The following is a 15,768-nucleotide window of genomic DNA, read 5'->3' on the forward strand; positions in this document are numbered from 1 at the left end:
CAGAAAGAAAAATCATGTCTTCATAAATCTTTGTATGGCTACCACCATGCCTGGCAAATAACATATGGTAAAAACAAGGTGTTGGGGAGGGAGCAGAATAACTGAAGAATTAAAATAAATGATTGAGAAAAATAATTAAAAAAACCTTTCCAAGTGCCTTCAGAGTGGCTGAAAAGGAACAGGCAAATCTTGGGAAGGCCCTATTCTTTGAGGAATCTCCTACCAGCACTATGCTGACCTGCCCAAGGACCCTGCAGAGTTCTGAATGCCTTCTGAGCTTGAACCAAACAAACTCCAAGATAAAGATGCAGGCCCTTCAGAAGCTCTCTGAGAACCTGGCATTAGGAACACGAGCAATAGGTCTTACTTCTTAGCAAATGTCCTTCGTTTACTGCAGCAAGCATTACCCTAATGTACAATCTCATATTTGGAAAATACCCCTACCTGGGTATTCCTTGAGCTAGCAAAAAAAAAAAAAAAAAAAAAAAAAAAAAAAAAAATTGCTTTAGAAAAGTGTTTCCCATTAATAACGTACATAAATACATTATTGTCTTTCCAAAGTTTTCCTCTCTATTTGGAAAGGTGAGCTTTCCTGTTATAATTCTGTTTATAATTTTAGGTCCAGATCAAATGTTATGCAGTGCCAATGAATATCCAATGGCATTATAAAAAGTAGCACAAAAGGGAAAATTGTTTAATCTCTCTGAAACAAAGTTTTCTTCCTCAACTAACCACAGCAAAATTAACATGTCTTCTGTGTGTCCTTATAAATCCTTGCTTACATCGATACTAGAGCTTTGCTCCTCATTACGTGAGCCATAAATCAGCAGCATTACAGTCACCTGGAAATTTGCTAAAAATACAAAATGTCAGGGCCCACTCAGGCTCACTGAATTACAATCTGCAATTTAACAAGTAACTTGAATGTACTTAAGTTTTGAGCATCATTGTTTCAAATCACTTATCAGTTCTATTATAATTGGTTGAATACATCTGTCTTCCCTTTAGTGATTATGAATTCCTTGAAAAAAGGAAGCATGTCTTACTCTGCCTTATATACAATTTTTACATCACCCGCTTTCAAGTCTTCTCCCTGCAGCCCTGTCCTTCACACTTGCAACTAGAACATTGTTTGATGCTGGTTAAGTACTAGAGAAATGTTTGTTGTTCAAATTTAACTGACTTACTTAGATAAAAATTACTAAAAATTTCATTTGAATATTCCTTCCTTATACCAAAACTCTCTAAGTCAATGTCAACACATGTAAAATCAATGGCACTAAGAATAATAGCACAAAAGAGCAAATCATGGGCCTCTCTAAGACTAAGTGTTTGTACCTGTAAAATTAAAACAATATCTTGCAGACTTGTGAAAAATATACATTCTGGATGAAAAACACCTAGCAGAGTTATAACATAAATAGTGCATTCAAATGACTGCTACTATTTTATATAAATCACAATATCCTTCTCTGTAGGATAAACAGTTCTAATATCAAGAAAATAGAATGCCTACCAAATTAGACAGTGCTTAAGAAATGGAATTAGATTAAGAAACAGAAATCATAGAACCAAAAGAAAAGTCTTGAGAATGATGAAAATAGGTTAACAATGGATGTAAATGAAAGGACAACTCAGTGAACTGAAAAATAGATCTAGATAAATTATCCAATTTGAAAAGCAAAAAGGAAAAGACTGAAGAAAATAACACAGCTTTAGAGATCTGCGGGACCAACATAGTATATTTAGTGGGAATATTAAAGGGAGAAAAATGAGCACAAAAAATATAACAAGAAATGATGGTACAAAAATTCTCAAATTTGATGAAAATTATTACTTTAAAAATCCAGAAAGCTCACCAACACTCAAGAAAGATAAACAGAAAGAGATTCACAAAAAGACATAATCAAACTACTGAAAGCCAAAGATGACCAAGAAAATTTGAAAGGAACAAGAGAAAAATGACTCATCACACATAAGCGTGCAAAAATATGAATAATAGCTGATTTCACATCTGAAAGAAATGAAGACTAGAAGGCAACTGAGTGATACAAAGTGCTGAAAGGAAAAAAACTGCCAAACTAATTCTATACTCAGTAAACTGTCCTTCAAAAATAAAGGCAAAAATAAAGACATTCCCAAATAGACAAAGTAAGAGATAATTCATTAGTAACAGAGATGCCTTACAAGAAATAATAAAGAAAGGTATTTGGACTGAAAGGTATTAAATCCACCAGAAGAAAGGTAGAACTCCAGGAATATAAATATATGAATAAATATAAAAGATGTTTAAATATTTATTTTCTCTTTTCTTCTCTTAATCTCTTTTAAAAAAGCATAAAATTATATGTAGCAGTAACATTAACACTGCTATGGGTTTATAACATTGACAGCATATGCATGACAATAGCATAAAGAAGTGGAGAAAAATAGAGCTAAAATAAAGCCATCACAATATTTTACTATAATAAGTCAGTATCAATGTGAAGTAAATTATTATAAGACATATATTGTAATACCTAAAACAACCGCTGGATAAATACATGCATACACATGCATGTACACACACACACACACACACATCAAAAAAATAATTTCAATGTCACTATAAAAAATCTTTGTTTAACACAAAAGAAAGCAGTAAAGGAGGAATAGAGGAATAAAATTACATAAGCATATGAAAAATAAATAGCAACATGGAAGCTGTAAATCCAACTACATCAATAATTACATTAAATGTGAATGGACTAATCACTCCAATTAAGAGGCAGAAATTGTTAGACTTGATTTAAAAAAAAAGCAATACCAACTTTACGCCAATTATGAGAATAACTTTAGATACAAAGACAAATAGGTTAAAAATAAAAGTATGAAATATATATATAAATAAATATATACATAAATATATATATATATATATATATATATATATATATATATATATATATATATATATAAATGCATAACCATAAAAGAGCTGGAGGGGTTATATTAATAAGACAAACAATATAACAAGATGCAGAATGATATTTTATAATAATAACAGTCAATAATACAAGAAGACATAATAATTATACATACAACTAACAACAAAGCCCCAAAGTACATGAAGCAACAATAGACATAACTAAAAAGAGAACAAACCCATTTTAAATTACTATTAGAAATTTTAATACTTCCCTCTCAGAAAATTAATGAAATATCTACACAGATAATCAGTAAGGATACAGAAAACTTGAACACCATCAAGTAACTTGACCTAAGTGACATTTAAAGAACCCTCAACCTCACAACAAAAGAATATGAATCATTTTCAAGCTCACATGGGACATTCTTCAAAATAGAACATGTGATCCACATAAAATAAGTGTTAGTAAATTCATGAGAATTGAAATCATGGAAAGCATGTTCTCTGATTTCAACAACAACAAAATCAGCAATGAATAATTTTGGGAAATGAAATATTTAGAAGTTTAACAACCCACTTCTAAACTTTGGATGAAAAAAATAAATAAAGCACAAGAGAAATTAGAAAATACCTTAAATTGATTGAAAATTAAAACACAACATATCAAAATGTACGGGATAGAGTTCATGCAGTGATTTGAGTAAAATTTATAGCTTTAAGTGCTTGTTTTGCAGAAAAAAAGGTCTAAATCAATAATCTAAGCTTCACTTCAAGAAGTAGAAAAAGAAAAGAACAAAAGTCCAAAAGTACACAGAAATCATAAAATAAGGATCACAGTGGCATCAAAGAAACAGAAAAAAAAAAAAAATCAATGAAACCAAAACTGGGTTTGTTAAGATTTGAAAATTTATAAACCTGTAGCTACACTGATCATGAAAAAAAAGAGTAAATACAAATTAACAAAATCAGTAATGAAAGAAGCATCACTATAGATCTACAGAAATTAAAATGATTATAATGGAATCTGAAAAATGTATGCCAACAAATTGGACAACTTAGATTTAATAGACAAAATCAGTGAAAGACACAAATTTCCAAAATTAACTGAGGAAAAAAATAGAAAATTAAAATAGAACAATAAGGTAAAGAAATTGAATAAGTAATTTAAAAATCTTCCCATAAAAAAAAATCCCACTCAGACTGCTTCACTACAAAATTCTAGCCAATATTTAAGGAAGAAAATTATACTTCTAAACTTTAGAAAAAATACTTCTAAACTCATTTAATGAGGCCAATATAATGCTGATATAGCAAAGTAGATAACCATTTTACAAAAAAGTGAAAACCACAGTCCAGCATCCCACATAAACATAGATTCAAAGTTTCTTCACAAAATGTTAGCAAGTCCAATCCACCAACATGCAAAATATGTATCATGACCAAGTAAAATTATATCCCAGTAATACAATGTCAACTGAATATCTGAAAATCAAGTATTATAATAAGTCCTATTAATAAAGGACAAACAACATGATCATTTCAGTAAGAGCAGGAAAACACACACACACACACACACACACACACACACACACACACACGGGAAATATAAAGGGACTTCCTCAAACTGAGGAAGACATCTTATATAAGAGCATCTATAAAAAACCTACAACTAATATCATAATTAATGGTGAAAGACTAAATGGTTTGCCCTTAATCAGGAACAAGGCCAGGATGTGAACACTTACTTACCAACTGTATTTAACATTTTACTTACATCTCTAGCTAACACAATAAGACAAGGAAAATAAATAAAATACATTTAATTTGGAAAGAGAAAAGTAAAACTAGTTTTATTTCTAGAGGATATGATCCTAAATGTAGAAAATCCTAAGGAATCAAAAAATAAATAAATAAAACATAACTATAATAAGTGAGCTTACCAAGGTCATAGGACTCAAAATCAATATTCAAAAATCAATTGTATTTCTATATAGTAACAATGATCAATCCAAAAATAAAGAAAAGAATTATATCCACAGTAACATCAAAAATAATAAAATACTTAGGAGGAAGGAGAGGTGGTAGAAGAGGAAAAAGGGGATAAAATATATGGTGATGGAAGGAGAACTGACTCTGGGTGGTGAGCACACAATATGATATATAGATGATGTATTATCACATTGTATACTTGAAACATATGTAATTTTACTAGCAATGTTACCCCAATCAATTTAATAAAAATTAAAAAAATACATAGACATAGCCTTACATTAGCAACATTTTTTAAAAGTTACAGAAACCCAGTGAAAATAAATCATAGTACACTATATTTAAAAGTAAGAAATAGAGGCTCCTTCTAATTCATGAATAGTACTTCCCAGAGATACCTGCTATGAGTAGTTTGGTATATATCTCTGTAGTCTTTTGTCTCTGCTTAGAAGGACACATTTAGATTTGAAACAGAAAATACATCTTCTTTCACTTAATAACATAAAAACTATCATTTTAAGTAATAAGGAACCAATGATCAAGAATGTGAAGGTTATTGTTATAAAATATTTAAAATAGATAACTATGCATGAAGTATCATCACTGTATCATATCTATTAAAATACTTTCCAATTTTGAAACTCCAGATAATTGTATTTCCATCTTATAAATATGGAAATTTACATATAGCAGTATTAAAAGGTATCAACAGGAGGCAGAAGAGAAAGAAAATGATTAAAATTACCAGCACAACTTATCTACATGCTAAAAATATTTAAAAATCAAACCAAAACAGCCTTCGGGACACATAGTAAATCATATATCTCACTGTAGAATAAACTAAACTTATACTAAAGCTTAAACTAAAGCCAAAGAAGGTGATTTACTGCTGGCATTTCCAGATTCCCCCCATATCCTTCACTGCACTCTGTGATGGTAGGGTTTCATCTGGTAACTGTTCTAAATTCTCACCTGAACTATTTTTTTTTTTTTGTCCCTAGAATGATATTATCTTTCAAATTATACTCTAGAAGAATTCATCACTCTGACAATGTATCATTAATCAAAGTAAAGAGAGGTGATATTTTATAGCTTTTTGGAATGGATGGCACCTTGTAGAAGTTAAGGTACAAGAAGAAAAGTTTTCCTTCAGAGAAATGATATACTTTGTGATAGTGTTGGTGCTTCAAACCTCTAACTACCATCATGATCCCAAACCCTCACTATCCAGCAGTAAATTTTAGAGATCATGTTGACAAAGCCATGCATCCTTTTGTGATCCAGAAGTTCCAGCTCAAATAAGTTCACACATAATTTAGATTAGGTTACTTCCTAAATATGAAGAAAATGGTGGAATGTCTCTTTCCATGGTGTTAACTACCAGTGATTTTCAAATTGTAAAATTTTAGTAAAGCTTTATTGCCACCACAGCCTTACATTAAAAACTGAAAACTAATTTCTTCGGAAGAGTTCTGTTATTTCATTTGTATTTGCTAAGCAAATATATAGAGAGAGATACATATACACATACGGAAAATAATTGCGTTACAGCACAATTCAAGAAACACTATGAATTCATTCGTTGCAGTGATTGTTGACTATGGTTGGGCTTTGATAGTTTTTAATGACAAAAGCATTTCAGGAAAATCAAATTACACACTAGTGGAATTTTTGAATTATATACATATAATTTTTTGGGGGGAGGAGGCTGGCTTTGAGAGAATACTCCCTTTGCATATCAGGAATTTCCCAAGTACAGTTTTTTCTGGTTCCTTTGTTGTGAATTACCTCATAGCCAATTGGTAAATAGGGGTATGACGTTAGTAAAACTGTGGAGTTTAATGATTCTTAAGTTTTTCTTTTCCAGTACATTACTGTGTTTTGAGGCAATTGGAGCAAACTGTCTCACAATTAAAGCCCAAATCTTAGCAATATATGAAGACTTTACAGAAAGAGCTGAAAATTTATAGAAATACCTTCCCTTAGTGCAAGAACTGACTGTTTTAAGGGCTTTAACAACCACGCATTCCCCTAAGTTAAGGTCTCTGGAAAAAAAATATAAATGCAGATAAAGAAGCTATAAACATATTCCCCCTGATTTAAAACAATGGACTAATAAAGAAGGCAATAGTTTGACTGAGATTTTTCATTTTGATGAAAATGGTCTCTTAGAAGTGAATTGCTGCTGGGACCTACACCACAGAGAAGGAAGCACAAGTCCTTAAGGGATGAATGCTGGTGGTTTTATTAGGACGGTTAACTGTTTTTGTTAGGACTCTGATTACAGTGGGCCGTAGGATTTGAGTGGCCTCCTAGCCCAAATTTTTCTGAAGCAATGTTTGTTAGGTGGGTGATTTTCCAGAATGGAAAGGTTTTCAGAAAGCATATAATATGGCAGAAATACATGTACACTGAAGAATTATGCTCTAATTTATAACAAAGTAAACTTTTTATTAAAAGTCATCAAAACATTTGCTCAAGATCTATTTATAGAAGAAAACTCCTACAGGTGATTTTGCCAGCATATTTCTATGTACACATTGCACTAAATACATTACGTGGTGACAATATAAGGATACCGTTATCTAAAATCAACAATAACAAATCAGACTAAATGAATTGGGAGCTACATAGAAAAGGAATACTGACTATACCAAGCAGATACATTCTTCAAATTATCATGGATCTATGACAAAATGCATTAACTCCATTAAATTTTCACTCAATAAAAATATCTTTGCAAAGTAAAATTCACTTATAAGAATACATAATTTTAAACATCTTAATCCATTAAACAAGAATGAAAAAGATGAACTTTATCTCTCAGTTCTGTTACATTATTAAAATATGTATTCTATTCTTAGAGCAAATTGTTTGCATTTCTGATGAATTCATCTTTACAGATAGCCTTGGTACAAATTTATTCCCTAAAAATATGCTTTACCATAGAGTCAATTCTGAATTTTCTATGAAAGTTGAAGAAAAAGATAGCTATAAATTATCTGACCAAAGGTTTCATCTACTGTTAGGATCAAAAGGAAGAAAGAAAAAAAACTTCAGGCCCCTGGAAAGGCAGAGGAGAACAGGAGTTTCCACATGGCAGAAACTAAAAACAAAGAACAGAATTTGAGTAAAAATCCTCATGTAAATACATGAAAAACAGGAGAAAACAAAATATTTACAGCTGAAAGAAAATTGTGACAGGGGACCTCACAACAGAATCATGTTTTAAACCCAGTTCTGCTTAACATATTTCTAAAAACAGAATAGAATTTGCATGAGTAGTACAAAATATCGATGGTATAAAACACTTCTTATTTCCAGCCAAATAGGAATCAAATCCTGGAAGTGTGAAATTTATGTGACTGGAAACTATTGCTTATTCCAGTATCATTTAAGTATGACTAAAAGTGGAACTTAAAGGACCCTTAGATTTACCTTACCTCTAGAGGTCTAATGGAAACTACAGATTCTATTAATCAAAGATCAATGCATTATTATTCCTGCTTGGCACATAAAAAGATAATAAAAATTATTAAGGACCAGGACACATACCCCTAATTATAAATGCAGTTTGCTATTCAACAGATAGTAAATGTCAAACAAAACCAATCTGAACTGTACATCTAGTACTATGATATAGTAACATGCGAAAATAATGAAAAAATACACACAAACTTAGTGCAATCAAAATATTTTAAAATAAAACAACACAGCTCAAAAGGTAACATATTTGTCAAAAATTTTTAAATAACTTGGCATCAAGAAAAGTCAAAATGTGATCTTGGTCTAAACAATTTTGCCTTTCAAATTTTATTACAACATTAAAAGTTCTATTTAGAGAGCAATCTTAAAAGTAAACCAGAATAGCAACAAGAAATAATGCGGAAAATTCACACCTGCAATCTGCTATTCACAGTTTTGATGCCATATAATCATTCACTATATTAATTATCTTAGGAAACACTTATTATTACTTTCAACTAATATTACATGTAAAAATGCATCCAAATGAGTTAGCTATATTCAGCAATTATTTATATTTGAGCTACATGAGGAACACATGATTTCATATGCAATGCTTTGACATTTTTAAGCACAACAGAACAAACTCACCAACAAATATTAATTTTAATTTATCATTTGTTTTATATATATATATATATATATATATATATATATATATATTCTTGCTGTGATATCACAGTTAGATTAGTTTTATCCCATAAAGACCAATGAACATAAAATATAGTAAATAGAACTACTGCAAAATTTGTCAGAATCGATGAAAAAAACTGTAAGATAACTTAAGTAGTACCCGCAAATTTACAAAGTCTCCTCAGATACCCAGATTAAAGGTTCAGCCATGTGATTAGACCAATGGTCTCTATGGCCCCTCCAAAATTGAGATTTGATTATTCTCTATTTGGATAAGGAGGAAGTCTGTATTTATAAATATACTCTGATATACTAAGCTCTAAACTTTACTTCACTGTTTTTTCACATAAGGGTTCAACTTTGGAAAACAGCCCTAAAACCAAAAGTAACCATTTCATTAATTTTTCAGACTCATCATCATTATTATTACTTTGTTTTCTAGTTTCTAAACTTAAATGGTATAGGAATTGTGCTGAATTTTTCCTAACAATATATCGTGACTAATGAAACCAAATGTATGGCACACCGGCTATGATCAGAATACTTTTATATTTGTTGTCATTTAATCTGATCCTCACAACAATGCTGAAGTTTCTGAGCATGCACATACATGAGTTTTATCTTAAAGATTCCCTCAGCATAAATATCACAGAAACCCCTTCCTTTCCCTTTGACATTTATTGGTGCCTTCTCTGCATTTAACCTGTGCCCTGCATCTACCCTCTCCACTGTATCTGTCACTTGATTCTGTAACATACTCTCTAAAACACTATGTTCTTCCAACTCTTCTGATGGTAGCAGAAACCCTACTCTCCCATTTTCATACTCCTTTTAAATGTCATATTTTCTCTTTCCCTCACTTTTCTTAGCACTTGTATCTAAAAAGTCATTACTACAGATGTAGTTTTACCAAACTGCAAGCTATTAAACTATTCTATGTCTTGGATTCTCAAAAAATTCTTGTCAACCTTTTTTCTAGGAAGATACACAAATGACCAATAAGCACATGAAAAAATGTTTGACATCATTAGTCCTCTGAGAAATCCAAATCAAAACCACAATGAGATACTATACCACTAAGATGCTAGAATCAAAAAGACAGATAATAAGTGAAGGCTAGGACAGAGAAATCTGAACTCGCACACACTGATGATGGGGTGTAAAGTGGAGCAGCCACTTTGGAAAACATCGGGCAGTTCTTCAAACAATTAAAGATAGAGTTACCATTTGACTCAGCAATTCCACGACTAGAGATATAGCTAAGAGAAGTGAAGACTTATGTTCACACAAAATCCTGTACACATATGTTCATAGCAATGTTATTCATAATAGCCAAAAAGCAGAAACAACAAAAAGTCTGTCAAACAATGGGTGGATAAACAAAATGTGGTATAACCATACAATGGAGTGTTATTTGGTATTAAAAATAAATGAAATACTGATAAAAGTCATAACATGGGTGAAGCTTGAAAATATTATACTGAGTTAAAAAAAAGGCAGACATAAAAGACCACATGTCATGTAATTCCATTTATATTAAATGTCCAGAATAGGCTAAGGCAGAAAGTAGATTAGTGGTTACCAGGGGACTGGGGGGGGAGGGACATAGAAAAGGATGGGAGTAGTAGAAAAGGCTTTCTTTTTGAGGTGATGAAAATGTTCTATAATTAATTGTGCACTGAGAGTTGCACACAGCTATGAACACACTAAAATCCATGCAATTGTATACTTTAAATGAATGAATTGTATGTATATGAATTACATCTCAAGAAAGCTATTTTTTAAAAAAAAATATTGTCAATGATGCTTATACAAGTATTCTTCATTTATCTTTTGGGTATCCCACCAATCAGTTTTTTGAAAATCTGATTAATCTAAAGACTTAACGGCAACGCCCACCAAGGAGTCTACCAGGGTTAACTAAATTTTCAGATTCATAAGACAGGCATCAAACCACTGTTGGCATCAATCTACTCAAGGAGGGTAAGAACAGGAACAATAGTTTGCCAATAGGACAGCATCTTCTTGGGAGGAGTCTTGCAGCATTTAACACAGAAGCACAGCTCAGACAGCTGAGAAATATGCCAAGCTTAGAAGCTCACTTTCTTCTCCCAAAGTCTCACCAATAAGATCGAAATATAAGGATGGGGAACAAATGTTCCCTCAAAAAGGAATTATAATAATTAACATGATTTTAGAGTCCAGGTGATGTAAATATCCTAAAAAATGTACATATTTACTATTTATAAATATTAGTCAATGTTACTCTTAAGAAAAATGGCACACCATAGCATCTATAATATGTGTATGCACAGCATTTAAAGCAGGCCACATTATTCAAAACCATGATGAGATACCACTCCACACCTATTAGAATCAACAAAACAAATGGCAGGTTGTTTTGATAAAATACTGCCATTATCAACAAAACAAGGAATAACAAGTGTTGGAGAGGTTGTGAACAAAAGGAACCCTCATACACTGTTAGTGGGAATGTAAATTGGTACAGCCACTATGGAAAACAATATAGAGTTTCCTCAAAAAATTAATAGAATTACCGTATGACCCAGCAATCCCTCTTCTGGGTATCTACCCCCAAATTGGGAAACATTTATCCATAAAAATATATGTACCCCTGTTTGTTGCAACCTTATTGACAGTAGCCAAGACATGGAAACAACTGAAGTGCCCATCAATAGATGATTGGGTAAAGAAGATGTGGTACATATGTGTATACACAATGGAAAATTACCTGGCCATAAGAAAAGATAAAATACTGCCATTTGCAACAACATGAATGGATCTTGAGATTACCATGCTAAGCAAAATAAGTCAGACAGAAAAAGTCAAGAACCATATGATTTCACTGACATGTGGGATATAAAACTGAAAGCAATAAATGAACGAGACAAACAAACAAGGAAAAACTCGTAGACATAGACAACAGTTTAGTGGTTACCAGAGGGTAAGTGGGGAGGAGGGATGTAGAAGATAGTAAAAGGAGTCAAATATATGGTGATGCAAGGAGAACTTACTTTGGGCGGGGAACACTCAGTGCAATATATAGATGATGTCTTATAGAAGTGTGTACCTGAAACTTACATAATTTTACTACCCACATCACCCCCATAAATTTAATAATAAAAAAGATCATCCAAGTAAGTATCCATGATATTTTCCAAAATGACTAGCTATGATCTGAAAACACTGTACTGTGAGAACTGATTGGTGGTTTCCAAAGGCCGGGGTGGGGGGTTGGCAAAAATGGGAAAAGGCGGTCAAAAGGAGCAAACTTCCAGTTATAAAACAAATAAGTCACAGGAATGTAATGTACAGCATGGTGACTATAGTTAATAATACTATATTGCCTATTTGAAAGTGGCTAAGAGAGTAGATTTAAAAGTCCTCATTGCAAAAAAGATTTATAGTGACGAATATTAACTAGACCTATTGTGGTGATCATTTTGCGATATGTACAAATATTGAATCATTATGTAGTATAACTGAAACTAATCTAATATTATGTCAATTATATCTCAAAAATGAATAAAATAAATTAAAATACTGTATTATTCTAAAAATTAACAGAATAATGATAGTGTGAGTCTAAAAGCTAATATTGGTCATTGTCAACCAAAAGAATAAAAATCTACCAAAAAGTGAGTAAGCATAAATTATCCTCTGATGACACTTAAGTTTCTTCCTGATAATTAGTTTCATGTAGGTATCTTCAAACAAACATATATTCCCACTTATATCCATATTTATATAGGCATACCTTTCTTTGGAGATAAAACAATGTAAAAAGGCTGTGTATAAATGCCTCATACCAGAAAATACAGAAATTCTACCTCAATTATCTCATCTCTCATTACTAAGCTCCCCATTTCCCAAGGTTTCTCCTTTCAACAAAATCTCCTTTCCAGTTAAGAAAATATACATACGAGAACCTATTAATGATTTATTTAATGCAACCTCCATTTGTGTATGTCATACTTCAGAACAGAATGCATTTTGTTTGTTTCCCCCGTCTTCTATTATCTCTGATTAACCTTGTCTCTTCTGTTTAAGTGTATGTTATTAAAAGAAAATAGGAATGCCTGACCTATTAAAACCGTATTTTCATCAGGCATGAGGCTTACCCACTGAAAAACCCTTCTGTTTCAAACTTTAGTGTTGAAAAATCATTCCAGATATAGTAAATTTTCATCCTTAGTAACTCCTCTCATGCATTTACATTTTATTTTGCAGATAATTAATTATCCAACAGAGTTTGGAGATGGAAAAAAAAAAAAAAAAAAAAAAACTACGTGTGTTGGAATCAGTGCCAACTATAAATCAATCATAAATCAACAGAAAGGCCCTGTGAAATGATACTGTTAGTCAACATGTAAATGGTACTAGTTTGCCTTCAATTTTTCTGGGATTTATCTCTTAAGTAAAACAAGATAATCCAGTACAAAACGGTCCTTATTGACTGTGAACTTTGTAAAGACTCACTGGGCTGCAGGATGGGGGCTTAAACGGTTTACAACTATGAAACTTGGCTATGCTTTAAATTAACCAGAAATGTAAGCATAAGTAAAGAATATAAAGTATTCTTTTGCCTAGAATGCTTGCTTTTTATATAGTAATACCTAATATTCAGACATCACACATCTTCCCTAACTTCTCCGATTAGGTATGATTTCTGCAGTCAATAGAGAAATCTCATGACTTTAATAGTTACTAAAATGGTGGAAAACTAAAAACGCTTTATGACTGGTTAATGAGTGTCAAAGAGAAAGAGATATCCACTCATTGCTCAACAGTGGTCATCAGGCCAAGGCACAAGATCATCAAGAACCTCAACACTAGGGAAAGATTGGTGGGGGGGAGTGGAACAGAGGTGACAAAAACAAGGAGAAATAAGCAAGAGAACAGTAATTCCTCTCATGCATTTATATTGCAATTAAGTATTTAACAGAGATTGAAATTGATATTCTCTCTCCCTCTCCCACTTTCCGTGTGTGTGTGTGTGTGTGTGTGTGTGTGTGAGAGAGAGAGAGAGAGAGAGAGAGAGAGAGACAGAGAGAGAGACAGAGAGAGAGAGAGAGAGAGAGAGAGAGAGAGAGAGAGAGAGAGAGAGAGAGAGAGATGGAGGAAAGGAAAAGAGAGGGGGAGGGAAAGAGAGAGAGAAGAAAATCAGACTTGGATAAATCTTGAAGGTCAAATACTGAAGTCGAGGGAAGAAGCCATGTCTCATACCTCTCTGTATCTTTCATACCAACTAGCACAGTACCTAAATTCACTGAATGATAACTCAGAAAATGTGCTGAATAAATCAATGAATGGAAAATTCCTAACATGAACTCACAGTGGGGTAATTATACTCTTTCCTCTTAAGGGGAGTGACTAGTTAAATTCTATATTATTTCTATGTTAACAATTACACTCACTTTTATATATGTTAATTTTCATTTCTCTGACTCTCCAATTGTACCATCCTGAGGGAGGGGAATAGCAGGTAGTTGGGGTTTTTTGTTTGTTTGTTATTTTCTGGTTCCCTCCATCATTTCTGCCAGAAGGTTCTAAACATTGAGTATCCACTGGAAAGTAACTATCTTTGGTAAATATTACTATGAGGTCTATTTTATGTTTTGTAGTTACCATGACTTGGGTCATTAGAGCTATCAAAATTTATATTCAAGTAACATGTAAAGATTGAAATCTACCAGTGATTGTTCAAAATACAGATCTGATCATCTCCATCGCTCTGCCTCTAAAATAATATTAAATCCTTAATTTATTACAGAAGGTCCTTGGTTTCACTTTTATCTCCAGGTCCTTAAGAGCAGGTTCCTAGTGTTACTCATCTGTGTAAAGTAACTGCCTACCTCAGACCCTGCTTCCTAAAAGGCACTCAAGGAATCTTTGTTGAATAAATTACTGTAAAATGAATGAAATTTATGACACATAAATCCATCATTAAATGTAACTGGTATAATGTCATATCTATATTTAACCACAGTCATTGCTTAAGTATTAGAATTTTAAAACCATCTGACATGGTTTGAGTTTAGGCATTTCAATAAACAATGGCTATATGAGGATAAATAAAATCTTCTGATATGTAGGAGGAAAACTAGAGAGATAAGCTTATTTAAATAATAATGGGTGAGGACAAATAAAAATAATTTTAAAAATTAACATGAAAAGCAAACATGAGATTGCTATTTATACATTAGATAGAAACAATACTTAAGTCATGTGTTCACTTAAAACAATAGATAAACATATTGTCTAATTTTTAAATGTCAAGTTCACAGATAGAATGCATAATCTAAAAATTCTAATCAACTTAAGTGTTTCAGGAGCTATATTAAAATGCAGTTTAAACAGCAAAATAGAACCCAGATTAGTGTTCAGTAAAATAATTTTAAGATATATGTAAAGACTGTCTGTATATAATAGAATTGTCGAAATTAATGTAAATCATCTTAAATTCTAGATAATTAAGCATGTTTTAAATGTCTTTTGTGTTGAAACATTCTATAAATACACTCACTACCAGTACATTTTAAAGACATACCTGCAAAAGAGTTGTTCTGTGGAGCTTCAGTGCCCCCTTCTGGTGGATTTTAGCAAAGCATCCTGGACAATAATCTTCTCCACATTCAAGGCATACCTTAAAAGAGATTTTAAAAGTCGTATCTTATATGACTTTGAGAAAA

At 32.0% G+C, this 15,768-nt stretch overlaps 1 protein-coding gene across 10 annotated transcripts in view; it reads right to left on the reverse strand.

Moving 5' to 3' along the window:
• The window catches only part of ZBBX (zinc finger B-box domain containing), a 121,979-nt gene that overhangs the window by 59,069 nt on the left and 47,142 nt on the right, over positions 1-15,768 (reverse strand). For 9 of the 10 annotated variants that reach the window (XM_088793827.1, XM_088793823.1, XM_088793825.1 and 6 more), the window contains one exon: positions 15,627-15,722. The exons of the other annotated variant lie outside the window; for it this stretch is intronic. In XM_088793827.1, coding sequence (XP_088649953.1) covers positions 15,627-15,722 — 96 coding nt within the window. The remainder of the gene's footprint in view (positions 1-15,626; positions 15,723-15,768) is intronic. 10 annotated transcript variants of the gene reach the window in all.

The sequence above is a fragment of the Rhinolophus sinicus genome, chromosome 17 (assembly GCF_057876585.1).
Source record: "Rhinolophus sinicus isolate RSI-liver-muscle chromosome 17, RSI-T2T, whole genome shotgun sequence".
Lineage (NCBI taxonomy): Eukaryota > Metazoa > Chordata > Mammalia > Chiroptera > Rhinolophidae > Rhinolophus > Rhinolophus sinicus.